This window comes from Leptopilina boulardi, unplaced genomic scaffold (assembly GCF_019393585.1).
Source record: "Leptopilina boulardi isolate dan_hultmark-lab unplaced genomic scaffold, ZJU_Lbou_2.1 LbouV2_211, whole genome shotgun sequence".
NCBI classification, from domain to species: Eukaryota; Metazoa; Arthropoda; class Insecta; order Hymenoptera; family Figitidae; genus Leptopilina; species Leptopilina boulardi.
Genome location: NW_026137765.1, coordinates 1,941,526 through 1,964,146, shown reverse-complemented (window position 1 = coordinate 1,964,146; position 22,621 = coordinate 1,941,526). Strand labels below are relative to the sequence as shown.

The 22,621-nt window shown below is 24.0% G+C and overlaps 1 protein-coding gene across 2 annotated transcripts in view; it reads right to left on the bottom strand.

The window, feature by feature from the left end:
* The window catches only part of LOC127278754 (uncharacterized), a 45,360-nt gene that overhangs the window by 8,609 nt on the left and 14,130 nt on the right, over positions 1 to 22,621 (bottom strand). Inside the window, exons 2-7 of one of the 2 annotated variants that reach the window (XM_051300598.1) lie at positions 11,515 to 11,579; positions 10,670 to 10,711; positions 7,816 to 8,030; positions 5,700 to 5,989; positions 5,130 to 5,271; positions 2,757 to 2,826 (exon numbers count right to left, since the gene is read on the bottom strand). In XM_051300598.1, the coding sequence (XP_051156555.1) occupies positions 2,757 to 2,826; positions 5,130 to 5,271; positions 5,700 to 5,989; positions 7,816 to 8,030; positions 10,670 to 10,711; positions 11,515 to 11,579 (824 nt within the window). The remainder of the gene's footprint in view (positions 1 to 2,756; positions 2,827 to 5,129; positions 5,272 to 5,699; positions 5,990 to 7,815; positions 8,031 to 10,669; positions 10,712 to 11,514; positions 11,580 to 22,621) is intronic. The other variant, XM_051300599.1, reaches the window with a different exon arrangement.

Sequence of the window (22,621 nt, the reverse complement as noted above, 5' to 3'; positions counted from 1 at the left end):
CTTTCCTCCTCCTTCTTTTTTTTTATACCTTTTTCACATCAGTTTCTTTATCGTTTCCTTTTCCTTTCGCACCTACTTTTCGAGTCTTTCATTGCCCTCTTTAAAAGAGCTGAACATGTGCGTTTAGCAGTTGCGCTTTCGCGCGCGGTAATGTTTTCATCGAATTTCAAAAGTTATTAAACAGAACGCGTGTTTCATTGAGACGGTAAACTTAAAACAACTTGTTTACTTTAGGAGCATCAAAAATATTGATTTCATATATATATATATAATGAGAATATAATGTTATATATTCGAGAGATAGGAAGGTGGCGAAGAAGAGAAGACAAAGAAAGAACGCGTTAAATAAACATTTGCTAACAGTGAGAGTTACTGCTTAAACTTTCAAGTACTTTGGAAACATGCTCTAAAAACTATGTTAACTCGGCTACAAAAATTTTTTTTTTTTTTTCACATATAAACTTAAATTAAAAAGTTTTCATCATTTTTTTTTCTCACGTTTTTATTTAAGGGAAAGTTCAAATAATATTCTATTCATAATAAGTGATACATTTTTTTTGTTTCCATGAATAATAGATTATATAATAATGAATAATAATATTATAATAATTAAATGAAATAATAAAATATTTGTCAATAATTTTTTTTTTTTAAATATTTTGTCAATAACATTATTCTATAAAAATATTAAAGTATAATTTTTTTAAATCTAATATACCTTTTTTAAAATGAACATTATTTTTTTTTTTTATCAATAAAGTAGGAATGCAATAAATTTTAAAAAAACAGTCTTTTTTATACTCAATAAAATATTTCACATATTTCTATAATAAACAATATTATTCTTTGTATAAATTTTTATTTATATTTAATAGGTAATTATATTTAAATAATACCATAATATTAAAATAATAAAATCTTTAGAAAATTTTTCTTCTTTCAACAAAAAAAAAAAAATGATTTTTCCAAAATAATTTCTTAATATTTTTTTTTTTAATATTTATCAATAAGCTGAAAATTTAACTCAAGTTTCATTTAAATTGACCCTTGTCGATTTTAAACTGGTTTCGATTTTACATACTATGTACTTAGTCTTTATCACACAGTGACTGTGACGATGTTTAGTTGAAAATTACCTCCATTAACAGATTACAACATGAACAATAGCATCAAAATCCAACGAACAAAAAAAACAATGTTTTTTTCTACTATAAATTAAATTAATAATTTCAAAATTATATTATAAATAATTTAAAAATCTCTTCTAATTATTTTAGTAGTATATTTTCTTTAATTATCTATAGAAATAATTAAATATTTTATTTTAATTAAAAATATAATTTTTCCATACCTCACAATATAATTTATTTAAGAAAAAATAATTGAGATATCGACATAATTTTGTCTATAATAATAATTGCGATAAATATATATAGTTTATGAAAATGTGAAACATTTATAAATATGTGGAATTGCTTTGAAGATAGTTATAATAAAAAAAAAAAAAAAAAAAATAATCTTTGAGTAACATTCTTTATACAAGGGAGGGGGTTTTCTTTAGTGGGTCAAAGATAATATGAGTGCTGCTTGATTAACGTGATTACAATCAGGAAACTATTTCTGATAAACTTTTATTATTAAGAATCTTATCTTCATAAAAAAAAGTATATATATATATACTGTTTTCAATAAATTTGACTCTTTAGAAAAAAGTTTAAAAAGGATTATGTTTTTAAAAGAAAAATTCGAAAATCAGTTTCAATTTATTCTCTCAGTTAAACTCTCTTGCAAGAGGATGATTTTTACTCCATGTGGGAGTTGAATTATAATTTTTGAACTAGTTAGGAAAAATAAAAACATTTTGGAGGAGAAAATAAAAATATTAAAGGGAGTAAATGAACTGATTTTTTTTTTTTTGAGAAATTCCAATATTTCGTCTCGTTTTAGTTGAGAATTTTTGACCCTCTTTGCACTTCGCCTCTCAAATTGACCCATCGTACTCAACCCACATTGAACCTCGTTCCCTCAGCCCTCAGTCCTACACTGATCCCCTAGCTTTGTTACCCATATAGTCAATGCCTCACACTCTGCTCCTCTCTCTCTCTCTCTCTCTCTCTCTGTTTCCCGCTCAATCCCCCTTGGCATCCCATTCCACTTCCCTTCTCCTCCTCTCCGTTGCCACAGCTTCCAACCTTTTTACCTCCCTCCTCACCCCTTTTTATCCCGTTCTCCCTCACGCGCACCACTCATTATAGTTTCTCCCTCGCGTCATGCTGTTCTCCTCTTTCTCCTTTCCACCTCTTTCGTTTTCTCTCTCTCTCTCTCTCTCTCACTTTGCCTCCCCCTGCAATTCTCCCGACACATCCATCCGGCACCCCGCCCCCTCGAACTACCGCAACCCCGGGAAAACCCTGGAAAATCCAGCCCGCACCTAACCTCACTCACCGTAGGCACATAAAATGCACGCACGCGTATATGCGTACGTAATGGCACCGGCCTGGCCACTGGAGTGTAAAAATGTTTATTAAAGGCTGATCGAAATCACTGTCGATGCTATATGGTTGCATTAAAAATAGTCCATCTCTAATCGTTTCTTTTCAAAGTCCCCACGAAAAAAAAAGAAAAAAAAAATATCCAACCACGAATGTTATATGAAACGCCATACAATTTTCATCTCCAATTTTCCCTGTTTAAGTGAGGCAAAATAACTATTCCTTTAAAGAGAGATAGTTTCAAATTTTCCAATCTCAACTTACAGAAATGATTTCCTGGTCCAGCGTAATGATGTCCTTTATAGGCGGCAAAGAGACCCGGATTGATACCAATCTAAAAGAAAAAAATAACAATTAATTTACGTTTCCATTAATTTCATTTGTGAAATTATTTCATTTCCTTAAAAACTATAATTTCAATTTAAAAAATTAATTTAATCTCGTTAATAATTGATTATTTAATATTTTATTAAAATTAATTAAAAATTTGTTAATTTCCGTTTAATGCCTTACATTTTTTTTTTTAATTACAAAAAGAAGAAAATTATATATAGAAAGGGAAACTTTTGATATTGCGAATCCAAGTTCCAAGTTTTCAAGAACAACTTTGCCTGGAAGATTTTCAAATGTTAAAAATACTCTTTTAGTGTAATAACAACAGAGCGAAGTATTTCCGAATCTTTTAATTCAAACACACAGAGAAGTTATTTCACACGGATTAAAGTTAAAATACTGTGGCCAAGTTTTTTTTTTCTGTTCCTATTATGCCGACTATTAAAAAAATTGAAATTTTTCTTTTTAACAATTTATTAAAAAAAAATTGTCGCAATTTAAAATAATCAAAATTTTTCCCCATATGTAAGATAATTTTGTAATTATTCCTTTTTTTTCCAAATATATTGCAATTTGGAAAATAATTTTTGTATATTGAGAATTGTTTTTTTTTTTTGAATTAAAGAGGTTATTAGAAATATGAATAATTGAATAATACAACTTTTTGTGAATATTGTGGAGATAAAATAAGAAGGCGATAGAAAACAAACTCGGCTGCTTTCGATCGACTACAAATTAGCGAGCGGTCGAGGCTTATTTCCACCTCGTTTCCGTCAACGGCGACAACGATGACTCTATCTCATTGAAAAGGGGTCGTTCACATCGGTCGATGCAACTAAGAAGCAGCCTGTTGATATATATATATAAAAAAAAAAAATTTTTTCTATCATGCGTTACGTCTGCCTAAACTTTTTTTAATAAAAATGTTTAATCACAGAACCAGAAATCAATTTATTCTCCTCTAGCTTTAGAATACAGTTAAAATATATTCTAATGGAGAAAAATGATAAAAACAGATTTTTTTTTAAAACAAATTGAAAATATAAATTAAGATATTCAAAGTTCGGAAAATTTAAAGAATTCAATTCAAACATTCTTTGACACACCTTACCATTAATTGTTTTTTTTTCACAACGAAAGTATGATCAATGAATTTCAAAAAAAAATTTTTTCAAAAATTTGTTCACAACAAAATTATGAATTAAATATCAAAAAGAAAAAAAAATATCACAGAAAAGGAGAGAAATAAGAGAAGATCAAGAAAATTAATAGAGAAAAACAATTAACATATTGATTTATAGAGAGAGAAAAAAAAAAATAAAAATGAATGAATCGTAACGCAAGCACACTATTCACCTTTCAAATACTCTTTTTTAACTGTGCAGGTCGACAAAAGTCTAATCTGTACATCGTTCCGTTGATTACGTAACACATTCTGTAGACGTAGAGGTACCTGTTGCGCAATAGAATTTTCTTCGTTCTTGGCTTTAGAGGTTGGGTAATTAATAACGACAAAGTCCAAGGATGCATTGAACATAACTCTATCAGGAAGATAAAAAAAAAAGTCTTTCATTTCTTGAAGCGCATGTAAACAATATATATATATTAGTCATGAGAATGGAAATCTGTTACAGAATTAGTAATGAGTTGTATATATATGAAATTCTCATGGAATGACCTCAACGAAATTTTTGGTAGAGATAACGATAGAGGGAATGAGTTTTCGTCGTGGGATAAAATACGCGCAATTTTGTCTCTGGGATTCATAGGATGAGAGCGAGCGAGAGAGAGAGAGAGAGAGAGAGGATTTTCAAAAGGGGGTTGCTATGTATATCACAGGGTGGAATCGCTTTACATCGTTAGTTGTGTGAACGAACGAAACGAACGAACCTGGCCCATAAAGTACGTATCGCATTAGCGTGTTAACGCCAATGCGTTAGTCGCTCGGTTGGCGTTGAATGGCGAGACCTGGGATAAACGAGGATAAAATGACGAGGCTGGAATTGTCTCGATTGAAAAACAACACTTCGATCGTGTTACCTCAATCTACCTATATATATATATATGTATTATTCACATTGCAGCCAATAACCGAATCATACACGTACTCATAAACTGTCAAATATTCTAGGCATTCAAACTGTTCAACCTTGTAAAATTAGTTTGTTTTTTTTCTCTCATAAATAGAAATTTTGTTTGTTTTTGTGATTTTTTTTTCAATCCTGTCTTTGAATTCTCATTAAAAAAAAGAGCGGATTTTAATAATATAGTGTAACGCTCTAGATTAATACTGAATTCACTCACTATGATGATGTCGAGATTATTGGTAAGGTGATCCGGTAACACACGTTTGCTAACTTCCTCTTCCGGCATTCCATCGAATCTATCGTGCTTCTTCCTCTCCTTATACGTCTTGGCTTTCTTTTTAGCTTCTGCTAGTTCCGCTCTAAAACACGTGAAAGAGAGAACTTGTTAAGAGTAGCTCCAAATAACTATTTTATGAAGCTTTTAAATATGAAATGGGGTTTCACTATCAACGCAAAAAAAAAAAAGAAAAAATAGAAATAATATTCTAAGTTCATTGTTAAAGAAAATAAAATGAAAAATTCTTTATAATTAACTAAAAAAAATCAATTTTTCTCTTTTTTAAAACACTGTTTCGATTTTTGATAAACAATTTAATTAAAAAATAAAATAAACATCAAATTAATAATTTTTCTTTCCAATTAGAGTGAAATCAAAACTTGAAAATTCATAAATTCCCAATATATATAATTATTAAAATAAAAATAATTCAACAGAAAAGAAAATATATGTATATACAAATATAAAAAATAAATAAAAAATTGCTTGGATATAATTTATTTAACTCACTCTTCTGGCGTTAAAATCATTTCAGATTTTTTCTTTCGACCGCGTTTTTTCGGTTGATGAACTAATTGCGAATTCACAGCACCGTTCATTAATAAATTCATTTGATGTTGATTCGATAAGGAACATGGCGGCGTTGCTGTCCGAGTTCCTAAACCTGGCGGCGTACCTCCAGGACACGCCATAGGATCGGGATTTATTCCTGGACTACTTGCCGTTCTTATGCCACCCATTGACATTTCCTCATCAACAAACGAATAAGGATCCACTGGTGTCTCACATTTTATTCCCACCTGTCAAGAAAATTGAATTCAATTAACAAACAAACAAACAAAAAAACAATGTAATTTTTAACGTCATTTAAAATTAAATTAATGAAATTAGAATGAAAGAGAGGAGAGGGATAGAGAGAGAGAGAGAAAGAAAGAATGGGGGAGAAAAAAAGATCAATATAGGCGGGTCATGATATATGTAGAGAGAGATTACGTTTATTTTATATATAAATTAAAATTACTAATTTCAAAGTAAAAAAAAAATAATTACAAATAGGATTTGATTAGCTATTTTTAGAAATTACAAAAAAATTACTAATTTTAATGAATATAATTATAAACAATAAAATTTGATTCGCTATATTTAAATTAATTTATCAATGATTATTGAATTTTCTAGCAAAAAAATTTGAAAACAATTAATATTAAATTTCCATTTGAAGAAGAACATTTAAAAATGTCAAGCTGATTTTTTCAAAGATAAAGTTAGATTTAATAAAAATAAAATACATAAATTTAAAGTTTAAATTAAAATTATACTGATCGCACGAAGTAATAAAATGACAAGTATATGATGATATTATATATATATATATATAGAAATTCTAGATATTACTTAATAATTAATTTTTATACGTAGGTATATGTGTATATATTCAACATCAATCTACTTGATATTTATGTCAAGAGATATATTTTTGTTGTAAGGAAAAATTATTTCATATAAAATATAATATGAGAAATTTCTTTTCATTTTAAGAACTAAAAAAAAACGGATTATTTTAACATCATTTTTCTTTCAAAGGACATCGCCCTCGACCCGACCCTGCATTAGAAGAAAAGTGTTCTTTTGCTTTTCTTTTTTTTTTTTGAAGAATTGTCCTTATCCTACAGAAATTGTTATTTTCATATTACATATCAAATTTTCTTCATTTTTCCATGACAGTCACATTCTTTATCGAATTGTTCACACATTGTGCGATGCAATTTTATTTGAAATTTTTTTTTTTTTTAAATCTGACCAAAAATATGGCAATTAACACAAATTCCAAAATTAGCAAATTTAAAAAAAAAATATTTCATTCGAATAATAATCTGTTTTATCAAATGAATTTTTTTTTATTGTGATACACTCAGAAAAAAATTCGTTTGAAGCAACCAAATTTTGGTTAAATCAACAAAATAAATGCATTGATGTTAACCAAATATTTGGTTGCATAAATCAAACGTTTATTTAGCTCAATCAAATTTTTTTCTTTGTTCAAAAAATTTATTAAAATAAACCAAATAGTTATATTATTAGATCAAATAAATATTTATTTGAATTAAACAAATTTTATTTGAACTAACCAAAAAAAAAAAAAAATGGGTAAATATACAAAAAATGGTACATTTGGTTCAAACATATTTTTTTTCTGAGTGTATAATTATTAGTCGCAATTATAAATTTTGAAAAAATTAAGTTTAGGTAAAAAAAAATTCAGTTGTAGAAAATATTTTTTAGTAAGTTAAATTGAAATTCTAAATCAGATGGAAATTTTTGATAAACAAAATTTATTTATTATAATAAATAATTAAATAAAAATTCGGTTAAATAGAAATTTTTTCAAATGAAAATTAATTTAAATGAAAAATCAGCTAAATAAGAATTCCGTTAAATGAAAATTCGACTAAATTGCTAGTTTTTGAAATAAAATCAAAATTTTTAATTAAAAATTCTCGGTAGTGAGAATTTTCACAGAATTTCTACTTAGCCAAATTTTTTGAATATTGAAATAATGTCAATATATATTTAATATATATATATATTGTAGGTATTATAATATATGTATAGAAAACCAAGTTACCTGACCAAGAGCGGCGGTCGAACCAGGTTGCTGGGGTTGGTGCGGTGTTGCTGATATAGGTGTAAGTGGTGTATGAGGTGTATGTGGCGTGTGTGGTGTATGTGGTGTTAGAGGTGTATGATACTGTTGGCTACTGTCACCACCAGTACTTCTCATTTCAAGATCTGGACTCGTCTCATAACCGTCATCTCCAGCTTCTTGTTTCACCAATACACCTTATACAAAATAATTAAAGATAATATTAATTTCATTAATTAATCAAATATGTCAATTATTGGAAAATGTGAATCGATATTTAAAAAAATAAATAAATACAAGCAATATATTCACCGAGTATATATACGAATGTTACTTTATAAAAATATTTAATAATAAATAGAAAAAACAAAATCTGCATCCATTTTATTTTTTTATAACTGAAAATATAATTCCATATTGAAAAAAAAAAAAAAAAAAATTCAATATAAACTGTATTTTCCATTTTACTATTTAAATGCACATCGTACATATTTGTGGAGAAAATTTTATATATATGAAAAAATAAATGGACTGACACGTATATTCTGAAAATATCAGCAAACAAAAAAAAAGTGAATATATAATATATATATATATCATGATGATGATGAATTCTAATTATTAAAAAAAAAAAAATTAAAAACTTTTTATTATTTTATAAAAATTGAAAAAAATGGTAAAAAAAGCATTTTGAAAATGTAACAAAATAAATTTAATATTTAATAATATTTCAAAAGCTTTAAGCATGCTTGAAAAACACTGAGTATTACGTGAATATTTTAAGAATATATATATATATATATATATGTATATGTAAATAAATAAAAATATTTCACTATACCATTAATTATAAAATAATAACTAAAGTAATTCGTTTAGTTTATTAAAAAAAAATCCCTTTTCCCGCCTAAATAAAAAATAATACACAATAATAAACAAAATATTTACTAAAATAAATATTTTTTAAGTTGCAAATACTAAAATGTAAAACAAAAGCAATTTATATTTTGAATTAAATCGACTTGAAATATATAATAATTCTGATATTTCTATACGTCAATTACACACACTTATACGTCGTTTTAAAATCGAAAAATGAAAAAAAAAACCAAATATCAATTTTCATGATTTCAAATTGACATAAAGTTATTTCAATGCTAAATAACTAAATTTATCATTTTTTAAAAAACATTTTACGCAAAATTCAATATATGCTGCATATATTTTTTTTTAAAAAAAAGAACAATGAAATCCGAAAATATTCCAATTATTAGAATTATTATTCTATATTTATGCCAGTGAAAATTAAATCTAATAATTTTATTTTACAGGAATAATTAATTGATTATTTTATTATATTTTTGATGGCAAAGAACTCATTTTTTAAAAACGAAAAATACTTAATTATATTATTATAATTATTATTATTATTATTAAAATTTTTGTACTATTATTATTATTATTATTATTATTATAAATACTATTACTTTTTGTAAAGAAATGAGAGAAGCTTATATAAAAAAGTTAGATTTTAATAGATTAATTTTAAATTTTATAAAAAAAAGTGAACATGAACATCAATTTCCTTAAATATAATAAAATTAAAAATTATCATAAGGGAAAATAATATATGTGACATTAAAGGACTCTAAAACAAAAAAGTTGAAATACTCTAAATTTTTAATTAACATGAAATTTCTTAATGTCTGTATTTATATATTTAAGGAATTTATTGCAGAAAATCGCATATAAGATATGTGAAACATATTTAATAATTTTTGAAAGTTTAATCACTAATGACAATTCTATACCAGTGAAAACTGAGGAAATTTCCTTAAAATGTAAAAAATGTTCTTGATTTATACTTTTGTAGAAAAAAAAAAAAATTAATCCGTACAAAAAAGATTAAAACATTTTTTCAGTTTAATAAAAATTTAATTCATAGATTAATAAAAAATTAAGTTATTAATTTAGTAATGACTCTTACTCTTAAAATATTTTATGACTCAACGTTTTTTTTTTTTTTTTTTTTAATATATAAAAAAAGGAATAGTGATTAATTAACATAAAATTTGGATTTGCATTCTCGATATTATGTTTTCTTAATTTTTCTAATAATTTCCTTGTTCCATTATTAAAGAGATTTTAAATTACTTTACAATTTTCAAAGTTTATAATTAAATCGAATATCTTTAAAACGAAATTTAGTTATAGGTTTTTTTTTTCATTAAAAACTATAATTATTTATTTTTGATTCCAACAATAGATTTAATTAATTATAATAAAAAAATAATTGCAATTTTATTTGTATGGGTCAAACAATTTTTTTTTTTTTTTTGTAAATGAAATGATAAAATGAAATTGGGGTCAATTTTGATTCGGTATAATATTAAAAAGTTCTCAGTCTTCTATTAGAACTTATGTAACTCGATAGCACTTTTATTTTTTTTAGTATTCAACTATTTTTACACTCGCTCGCCGAACTTAAAGGTGAAAATAAACGACAACTTCGAGTTTTATGAGTTTTTTTTAGGAGAGACGTTCAAGTATTTTTTTTTTTCACACACATAACTTTCAATTATTGAATTTATTGCTATTTAACATTATATATATATACTTAAATTTACTTTTATTTTACATTTTTTTATTTACACATTAATCAACAATTCTATAAACAGATTATTATTGCTTCTACCATGCGGAATTGAACTATTTTTAGAATTTTCTTTTTTTTAAATTAATTAATTTTATATTCTCTTTATCTTTAAGAATTTTATTATTAATTTTGAAAATTAATATTCAAATTGTATTAATATGGAAGATATAAATAACATACCTAAATAATTAAAAAGTGGGTCAAACTGGTTCAATGCCAAATCTTAAAACAAAAAAACATAGAAATAAAGGAAAGTGCGACTTTAACATTCGAAAGTATAAGAAGATTATAAAATGTTACAATTTACTAAAAGTACACAATAACTGATTAATAATATAAGAATTACGTGAGATTAGACAAATTTTTTTTTTTATAATTTCAGGCAGTTTATTATTTTAAAAATTATTTTCTTTTTTATTTCTTAATGAAATAAGACGAATATTATAATTATATATATATATGTCTAATCTTTCGTTTCTCACATGCCCTTCATTTTCATATTTTCAAATATACATTATTTCAATTCTTACAAAAAAAAAAAAAATGCAAAATTTATCAAAAATGCATAACAGAAAAAAATAAGAAATTAAAATTTTTTAATTAGAGTCTATAAATCTGATTAAATAAAATTTCACTTATTAAAAATTACTCTTTTATTCAATAAGTATATGCACTTATACAGTAAATGAATTTTTATAATTTTATAATTTTTTAAATTTATTTAAATGAGGAAGCGAGTTATTTAAATTTTTATATAATTAGTTTAATTTCATTTATAATCAGATTTTATTTAGAGTACTTTTTAATTTGTTTTCTTCTTTATTCATGAGCTTTAACAATAAAAAAATAGTTTTTGACTTTTTTTTTGCCTGATTAATTGAATTTAAATGAAAAATTTAATTTGAAAATAATTTTAAATGCAAATAATAATATATATTTATTTTAAAGAAGCCGTACATACACACGGAGTCAAAAGTAACAGAAATTTTTGTAACATGAGAGAAATCAATACGAGTGTATCCTACCTTGTGATCCTCCACAGTTCATTGTCGGTCCGTTTTGTCCACCGTTGTGAACTGGAGAAGGGTACCTGAAACAAAAATTTATTTCATTGTTAATAATTAAAAATAAATAATTATTATTTATTATATTATTAAAAAAAAGCAAAACAATTTAATTAATTTATAAAAATAAAAAAAAAAATTGTATTTTTTTTATTAAAAAAAAAAAAAAAAAAAACTTTAATCAAGTTTTTCATTAAAGAGTTATATTTAATTAATTATTTACTAATAAATATATAATTTGTTTAAATTATTATTTATTTAATAAATTATTTAATAATAAATTATTTTAATAATAAATATTTAAATAATTATAATATTTTAATTATTTATTTAAATTATTTACGCTAAGTTTTCAAACAATTGAATAAAATAAACAACAAAAAAATTTTTACATAAATATGTCATAGAAATAACAATTGTTTATCTGTTAATTAATTTATTATATAAAAAAAGTTTTGTTCTGCGTATATTAAATAAAATCTTTTTCAAATATATATATATATATATATATAAAAGTGAATCAAATCACGTCATCTATAAATTCTTTTCAGTTAATTAATAGAATATGATTGTAAATATGAAAAAAAAAAGAAAAAAAACAATTTCAACGGGAATGTAACCTAACAATAATAATTAAACAATAAAAATAATTATTTAGAGTTAATAATAATAGAAACAGTAGAGAGATAATATAGACAAACATTTTTTTTTCTTTATGAAAAAAAATCTGTAACATATCTTGTATAAATTGTTATCAGGTTAATAAAATAAATTTGTGTTTTTTAAATGAATTTTTTAAAGTAGGTAGGTTTTTTTTTAATGTAAATTTTATCGAGTTAAGCATTTTTTTGTTGTTGTTAAATTAAAAATTTTAATTAATTTCAAAATTTGTAAAAATTTATCTAAAATTATCATAAATAAATGTTTTACTTGTACCAAATTTATTTTATTTTAATCCAAATAAATTTCATTTGTATACCAATTATTTCTGAATATTTTTGATTTTGGCAACAAATAATAAATTAAATAAATATTTATTTGAAACAATAATAATTATTATTTATAACAAATAAACTGTATTAGAACAAAATACAACTTAATTGTTTCAAACAATAATTAATTGAAGTATATAATAATTACTTGAAGTAAATAATAATTAATTGCATTAAGTATAATAAGTTATTGAATTAAATAATAATTTATTTATTTATATAATAATTAATTTGTTTTATTTATTTATTTCAAAGATCTAAATAGACAAGAAAAAAAACCGATTGTATTTGAATCAAATAAAAAATTTTTTATTCCACTGCAAAAAGTTATAAAAGCAAAAGAATTAACTGAGAGGTTAAAGTTTTAGGAAGCATTTTTGTGGAATAACAATATATGTAGTCATGTTAATATGTTAATATGCAAATATTAATCAATTATAATCACGATTCATTATAATATCTCAGCGCTTTTAAAAATAAAATTACATAAATAAAAAATTATTTTAAACAGTATTTATCACTTCTCGAAAATATTTGGCAATAACTATTAAATTTTTCATATATATATATATAACTAGAAAATATGAATGAGCGGATGGAAAAAAAATATCTAATTAAATATGTACATCCATAAGCATATACATATTGTGTTTTACTTTTTTTTTTTCCCTTTGATCGCGGCACTCGGCGCTTTTGTACGCAGATACACTGTTCGCTGTTGTTCGCACATCTCTTGTAGCATTTTCCACTTGTTGCACTTCTGTGTACTCAGCATGTATTGAGTGCGATTATCTCAACAATATTATTGATTGTAACTTCTGTTTGAATGAAGTTGTTCGAGTTTGGTAGAATAAACAAAAAAAAAAAAATTGAAAAAAAAATCTTCAAAACCCTATTGACTATATATATTATGAAGAAGTACAAAATATTTGATATTTAAATTCAGAGTTATATATACAAGACATAAATTGCTATATATATATATATATATATATATATATATATATATATATATATATATATTAAACTGTAGTAATTATTTAATTGAGATTTTGCTTGCAGATGTCATTTGGCTCAAATGAAGTATTACGAGCCATTTCTTGCATTGATATGAAGCTATTTTACATGAGTTGTAGAGTTAAAGCGAACCTCGTTAAGCCAATTAAGGAGTTTGATGTTATTGAACGTTACCGCCAAACTGAGAAGGTAGAACTGCTTGTCGGTGAAATTATGCTAATAGGAAGTTCCAATTAACAGTTACACTCTGTGTCCGATTCGAACTTATATATATATAAATAACCATTAAGTATAAACGTTTATATAAATACACAAATACACCATATTAAAAAAAAGTGTATTATGTGACAAAGTTTACAAAATAAAATATATAGTATAAAAAATACTCATATGACGTGATAAATTCAAAATTAAAAAATTCATCATAATTAAATTAATTATAATAAAAACAATTTTTTTACACGAAAAAAGAAGTACGTATAGAAGAAAAAGAGAAAGAAAAATAAAAAAGAAGTAGTCATTGTTTTCTCTTAGAATTAATTAAAAATTACTCGTTAGTAAAATTTTACCTTTGGAAATTAGTAAAGAAAACTAATTAGCAAAAAAAAAATGAATTTAGTTATAATAGTTATTTTTAATCACAAGATTAGCGGAAATATTATATTATTTGAATCAGGGACTGATTTTTATTAAATTTAATTTATTATAATTATTTAATTTTAACTAATCAAAAATTACAGATTATTGAGAAAAAAAAAACTGTTTTTCATATTTTTGTCAAAAATATTTATGACAAAAAAAAAAAAATTTAAACACGCATCTAAATGCGTTTAATACTATAAAGGAAATGAGAACTTTCTGTTTTACTTTATCCATGGGCCCCGTTAAGAAACTGTACTTTCGTTTTAATTTCGTGACAACCCAACAGCGAATGCTTATATAGGTTGAATTTAGTTTCGTGTAACGATTCAACGCAAAATTCTCATCTCTTTTTCATTTATCATTTAGTTTAAATTTTATTTATTTTTTACTATTCAAAAAATTCAATCAATTCGAACTTATTATTGACTTTTTGCCTTTTGTACGCATATTTAACTAAATTGGTAATAATAAATACCAGTAAATAACTAAATTGTAAAAAAAAATTTACTAAACGAATTAGTAAAATTCAATTTAGTAAAATTTGTTATTAATTCAGAATAAGAAAAAAAAAAGAGGGAGTAGAAGAATTTTATGTTGAGTCGAAATAAAACTAAATTCAGCATTGGATCGATACGAAAACGAAACTAAAGCGAATGTATTTTTCCAATTTAGATTTGTTTCAGTGTCATTCACTGATTATTCCTAATTACAACGTATTTACCTTTTTATAATTAACTATATATATATATACTTTCTAAATCTACATTTATTTAAATTTTCTCTCTAAATTTAAATTAGTTAAAGATAATTAATTTGATAGCAAAAATTATGTTACTAACTAAAATATAGTAATATTTCAACTAAAAAAAACTAATTCAGTCAATAATTACTTTCAAATGAGTAAAATTTAACTAATTCCAAAGCAAAAGGTAACTAATTCAAAGTAGTTAAAAGTTTTACTAATTTTTTAGAGAGCAATTAGTCAAATTTGACTATTTTTATCAATTACTTTCCCACTGAAAATTAGTTACTCTTTACTAACAAATAGTTATTTTTAAAACTAATTCAGATTTAAATAGTTATAATTTAAAAATTAAGTCTCTTTGCTATTCTCTACACTGAAAAAAAAATTCTGGTTAGGCTATATTTAACATTACTTTCTAGTTATGTTAACCAGAATTCTAGTTGAATTAACTAGAATTCTCGTTAAAATAACCAGAATTCTGGTTAACCTAACCAGAATCAAAATGTTAAATATACCCTAACCAGAATTCTGGTTATTCTAACTAGAATTTTTTTTCAGGGTAAATCGTAAAAATTTTAACTAATTGAAATTAATTACTACTCTCTAAATCTGAATTAATAAAAATGTTTACTAATTTGAATTAGTGACTCACTTTCTGCTTTTGAATTAGTAAAATTTTACTAATTGTTAGTAAAAGTTACTAATAATTAGTAAAATTTTACTAATTCAGAAGCAAAAAATGAGTCACTAATTCAAATTAGTAAACATTTTTACTAATTCAGATTTAGAGAGTAATTATTGCTTTTTAGTTGAATTTTACTAATTCAAAAGCCAAAAAGTGAATCACTAATTTAAATTAATTAAAAATTTTACTACTTCAAATTTAAAGTATATACAATAAGTTAAATTCGACTAAAACAAATTTTTTTCGAATTAGTAAAAAAAAATTTAGTATAAAACTATATTCTTTATTCTAGTCGAATTTAACTCATTTGAATCAAAAAAACTGATTTAAATTTATTTTAACTAATTAATAGTTCAATAAAAATATCTAATTTTAATTTATAATCGAAAAAATAAATTCAAAACAAGGTAGGTAGCAAAAAATTGTATTTTAAAGAAAATTCCACAAAGTAGTGATAGTTTAAAGTATAGCGCAAATTGCCAAAAAAAAAAACAAAATGTGTAACAAATTTAGATTTATTAAAATTTATTAATAATATTTCAATAATAGTGATTGAAAAAAAAAATTGGTTTCAATTTTTTTTGGTCAAATTATACACAAAATCGTTATCTGCCTTTAACTTTATTGGAATTTTATGGGATTTCGTTATATATGGCGTTAAATAAAAAAAAAGTTATATCTCTTGCACGTGACAACAGAAGTTGACACTATTTTTTTTGGGAAAAATTTGGTTATATATATATATTTTTTTTTTTTTCTAAAGCGACTATCTCGAATGAACGGTGAAATAGTTTCGTGTGCGGTTTGTAGCTTCCCCTAAGCCGAGAGTGAGAGAGAGAAGGCTGGGGGCTGGTATCGTTCGTTCTCCGCGTATAGGTGTGTGTTAATGTTAGTGTGGTGGTGCTGCTGCTCGTTGCTAGGGGAAACCTCCAGAAAACTACACACACACACACACACATTTCCTTGTCAGTTCACCAGCACACACCAATGAATCAACACCAAGGCAAACCATCTTCACATACGTACATCTACAGTGAAGTGGGCAGTGAGCTCACGCACATAAGCACGCACACCTACGTACTTGTGAAAATGTCGATAACGAAAAACCGCGCGGGCTAGGCATAGTATATACTGGTGAACTATTTCACCGTCCACGTTTTCTACGTTCTCTACAAGAAAACGACGTTAAAAGAATTAATGGTTGAGTTAGGTCAGATTGTGAACCAAAAAAAAAAAAAAAAAAAAAAAAACTCCAACGATAATCACAGGTGAAATTTTTTTTTTCTTTTTTTTTTTAAATAAAATAATAAATTTTTGTCAAAAATAATATTATGAATATTCATAATAGACCCATTATCAAGATTTACTGAATCTTTATCAGGTATGAGCACCGCGCAAAGATGATTATATATGCGGAAGAATTATCTTCAATTTTATTCGTCAACTGAAGAATTTAAAAGGTTTCCTTATACAGTAGATAAGTGTAAAAAAAAAATGAAGAGAACGTGATAGGAATACAGTAAAAAATTTGCATTCCTTTCAAATTAGAACTGTTATCACTTTGGGTTAAGAGAGAAGAAAAAAAAAAATTATGTAATTGTTTGAATTTTAAATCGATTATTAAAAAAAGAGGAAATTTATACTTTTTTATAATAACATTAAGAGAGGAAGAATCAATCAAAAATCCTATAGTAGGATCTTATATAAATATATTAATTATTATAAATTATAAATAATTATAATATTATAATCTCATATTAACGAATATCAAGAATATAATAATAATTTAATCAATGGTGTTCGAATTATTATCATTGATAGACAAAATAATATTTTTGCATATACAGATATGTATTAGATCAATGAAACCGTTTACACAGTGTTTGTGCAAAAAAAAGGATCTTACATGCACCTAGCGCACAATCTTACGTGGGAACGACGTAATGACGCTCATAAAAAAAAAGTCCTGAGCGTGCAATAAAAATTTACGATCGAAATAATAACCCACTATCCGCAGATCGACGATGTTTCGAAAGTAGCACGTAAATGTAACAAACGCTTTAGGTATAACCTTTTGGTCCCTAGTACTTTAAAGTAAAAAAAAAAAAAAAAAAAACAAAAATGGAGGGGACAAACTGTTAAATATCTCTATTAAGCACAAAGAATTTTATCAATCAATATCTGTTATATACAAACAGTATGACAAAATAATTTTATATAGATTTTATATAGAAATTCTATTAAATAAAATGATAATTATGTTTAATATTTATTATTAATTTTCAAATTAATAATAATAAAAATAAACTAAATAATTATGAAAATATTGAAATAATAAATTAAATAAATACATATATATTTTATACCAAAATTAGTTGATTCAAATAATCGGTTATCTTGACTATTATTAAATAAATATTTTGTTCAACTATTAAAATATTTTTTTTATTTAAATCAAACTATTCGTACCAAATTTTTAATAATAATTTCTGTATTTGAATAACAAATATATAATTTAATTAATAAAAAATTATTTTATACAAATAAAAAAAAATTTGATAGAAATAAATTAATTACTTTGATATAAATAAATAATTATGTAATGCAAAATGAATAATTATTTAATGCAAATAAATAATTATTTAATAATGGTCAACTAAACGATTATTTGAATCAAATAAATTTTTCTTTCTGTTCATATATAAATTTTGTTAAATTTAAATTAACTTTTAAAAAGCATTCAATATGTTAAAAATTTGATCGAAATAAAAATTTTATTGTTTAGAAAACTTATATTCCAATTATTAATTTATTAATTATAATTCAATTAGTCAAATTTGATTATATTTTCAGTTATTTTTTTTAACTGCTAATTAGTCCTTTTTTTTTACTAATAATTTGTCATTTTTTAACTAACAATTACTCATTTTTAACTAATAATTAGTCATTTTTTAATAATAATAATAATAATAATTTTTTTTACTATCGAATTAGTAAAATTTAACTAATTCAAAAGCAAAAAGTAAATCACTGATTCAAATTAAGTGAATTAGTCAAAACTGACTATAATTCAGATTTAAAGAGCCTAAGTATAGCGCGGGGGAAAAAAAGTTTATTAACTTTAGTTTCAGTTTACAAGTTTTTATATATACAAAAAGTATATAAAGAATGCTTAAAAGTTTAAAGTCCTCGCATCAATAATAAAAATGTTTGAAATAAAGTAGGGGGACTAAAGAATGAATGGGCGCGCGCGAGAGAAGTCGTTTTTTTTCATAGACCGGAAACACGACGAGAATACGCCAGAGGTGAGTCGATATCAGGGAATGGGGGAGGAGGAGGGAGAGGGATATTCTCCCGGTTGCCAGGAACCAATCAAATTTTATGATTCGTATCCATCTCTCACTCGTTTCATAGTCTGACCTACCGCAACTTCGTCCCAGGCACAACATTCTCACTGTTTTTATATTCTCCTTTTTTTTCTTTTTTTTTTTTTTTTTCTTCTTCTTCGATCTTTTCTGAAACTTTTACCTTCCTCTTGTCTACGGCCTTTTAACTCTAAATGCGATACTTTAAAACTTTGCTTCTTCTTTTTCTTTTCACTTTTTTGCAAGAAAGAAAAGCAGTGAAAGCGAACGGAGTAAACGAGAGAGAGAGAGAGAGAGGGAGAAGTATGGGATATTCAGGGCAAATCGAAAGTCAAAGTTTTTATTATTTGAAATTCCAATTTTTGAGAATTTCCATTAATATATGTTTTCATTTTCATTTCGGAAATAAAAAATAAAAATTGATTTAATGATTCGATTTACATATATTATACTCTCTAAATCTGAATTAGTATAAAAATTTTAACTAATTTGAATTTAGTGATTCACTTTTTGTTTTTGAATTAGTAAAAAAAAGACAACAAATTTAACTAATTAGGAGTAAAAAAAATTTTTTTTTTACTATCGTATTCGTCAAAATTTAACTAATTCCAAAGCAAAAATACTATAATTGAAATTAATCAAAAAATTTTTACTAATAAAATTTATAGATATTTCTCTTAATCATTATATTTTTACTTTTAAAGTTTATAAATACTGAAATAGTTGATTGAAATATATAATTTTACAAAAAATTAATTTAATTTCAAAAAAAAAAAAAAAAATGTAATCAATTAGAAATTTTATTATTAAAAAATTAATTTTATCAGTTCCAAAAAAAAAATCCTTTATTCAATTCTGAGGTGAAAATACTTGTTTTGAAGAAGTTATAAACTTCCGCAACTCTTTTTGCCATTTTCTCTCATCAATTCAAGACTTCTTTTAGATTCAACTGGTAGCGCATTTATTTTAAGCAAAAAAAAAAGAAGAAAGAAAAGAAAGAAAAAACGTGTAGAAATTTACTGATTTTTATTCTCCCGGACTATACCACTGTTGAAAGAAAGAAAGAGAGAGAGATAGAGAGGGAGTTAAAAAAAAGTAATAGAAGAAAAAGAAGACATGGAGTTGAGATCGACTGGAATTCGTAACGCGGGTGGGCTCGCGAGATTCCAGAGAGAAAGGGTGGTAAAGCTATGGAGTACTCGAGAAAGAGAGAGGCAGAGAGAGAGAGAGGGAGGGAGAGAGATAGAGAGAAAGCCAGTGAGAGTGAGAAGGAGAGCGCGACGCAGGTCGCGGGGGCGGGAGTGAACAGGCGACCCTTCGAATCCCCAAAGCGAGACGAAGCGTCGCGGCGAGACTTTGACCGAGTTTTCAACCGACTGCTGAGAACCACCACCCCAAACGACCTCGCATATTGCTAGTAAACCTTCTGACTCTAGCCTATGTGTTCTCTCTCACTCAAAACTTGTACTCGTTGTCAGCCAGTCATGCATCGCGAACCAATATAGTCTTCTGTTTATTAAACTCTCTTCTCATTCATATATGTATTTTATTATATTCTAATAAAAAAAAATATTATTTTCCCCCTTTAATAAATTATTCAGTGTAACAAAATAAATGTAAAAAAAAAATCGGAGGGACAATCAACGGCAAAAGTTAATCTTTACATTTTTGTACTCTCTATAAATCTGAATCAGTCACTTTCTAAATTTTGAATTAGCAAAAAATTTAAATCAATTTGAATTAATCATTTTTTCTTTTTGAATTAGTTAAATTTTACCAATTTTATGAGTAAAATTTTTTACTATTAGTTAAATTTTACTAATTCTACAGTAAGACATTTTTTAAAATTATTAATTATATAAAATTTACTAATTCTATATACTAAATTTTTTTTATAATCATATTAGTTAAATTTTACTAATTTTTTATAGTAACAAATTTTTTCTTTACTGTTATTCAGTTAAATTTTACAATTCAAAAACAAAAAGTAAGTCACTAATTGAAATTAGTTAAAATATTTACTAATTCAGGTTTATAAGGCACTTTTGACTAATTCAACTGCGCTAATTCGTTAAATAATTAATTTGAATGAAGATTATAACAATTTATATATATTTATACTGAAAAAAAATATATTTGATTCAAATACTCGATTATTTGACTATTAATTAAATATTAATAAATATTAATAAATATTAATGTGTATCAAATAATTATTAATTGAGTCAATTAAATGGTATTTATTTCAAATACAAAAATTATTGGCTCAAATAAATATATTTATTTGATAATACTCAAGTAATTGAGTAATTGAAGCAAATAAATTTTTTTTTCAGTGTATAAGAAATATTATAGAAATTGGTAAAAATAATTAGTAATAACAATAAATATAAAAAATATTAATAAATTAATAATATTAGTAAAAATTTTAACTAATTTGAATTATAGTGACTCAGTTTTGTTCCGATTGTTTGTCCAATTTTTCATTTGTACTACAAGGGTTTACATAACTGAATTCCATATAAAAAAAAGAGTTGTATAATTAAGCCTATAGGAATTAGATAATATAACTATTTTTAAAATATACTTTCGGGTTCTATACTAGATATGCTTAACAAAAAAAAAAAGAACCTTCAGAGATATGGTGTCACGTTTTATACATGATTTCTCAGTTTTAATGTTTATAACGACTATAAGAACTTTTATATTTAGACGGTTTCAGGTCAAAGTTAATTTAAATCAACTGAATTTGCGTGTTTTTTTTTAAATAAATCACATCATTATAGATAAATAGACTAATCAATAAATATTATTATTACTATTATTATTACTATTATTATTATTATTATTATTATTATTATTATAATTATTGTTGTACTAGGTTAAAAAAACTTTACGTCCAATATATGATTATTTAGCGGTCAATGATATTACTTATCTATAAAAAAAGGATAATTAATTATCAATAAAACACATGTTATTCTAAAGGAAGAAATATCTTAATGAACTCTATATATTAACTATTATATTGAATGAAATCCACAATTTTATATATATAGTTATGCAAAATATTACCTACTATATAATTATTATTCATAAGAAATATAAAAAATTCAAAGAAAGTTTAATGTATTCTATAAGATTATAAAATTATATTATTTAAATTTAACAAATCCATTAGATCAATGAAAAAAAGGACTATTAATTTTTAATGAAACATTATAATTGATATATATATATCTATATATTTATGATGTAAAAAAAGAATAATTAAAGTTATTGATATATCCTTTTTTTTCTATATAAGTAATAAATTATTCAAATGAATGAAAAGAATATTAAATATACTTGTAATATATTTATATAAAAAATTTATTAGAAGAATAATTGAATGAAGATAAATAGATTGATTTTACAATAAAGTATAGTTTTTAGTTTAAATTTCTTTAAATTTCAAACTATACAATATATTGTAATTTATTTAACAATATTTATATACTATATAAAAATTTATTAATTTTTTTTTTTTGCATATTGAAAACAAATAAAATCACAAGGTATTAAAATGTAACAATTATTTGACAACAAAATAAACACAATAAAGCAGTTGTCAACTGTTCGT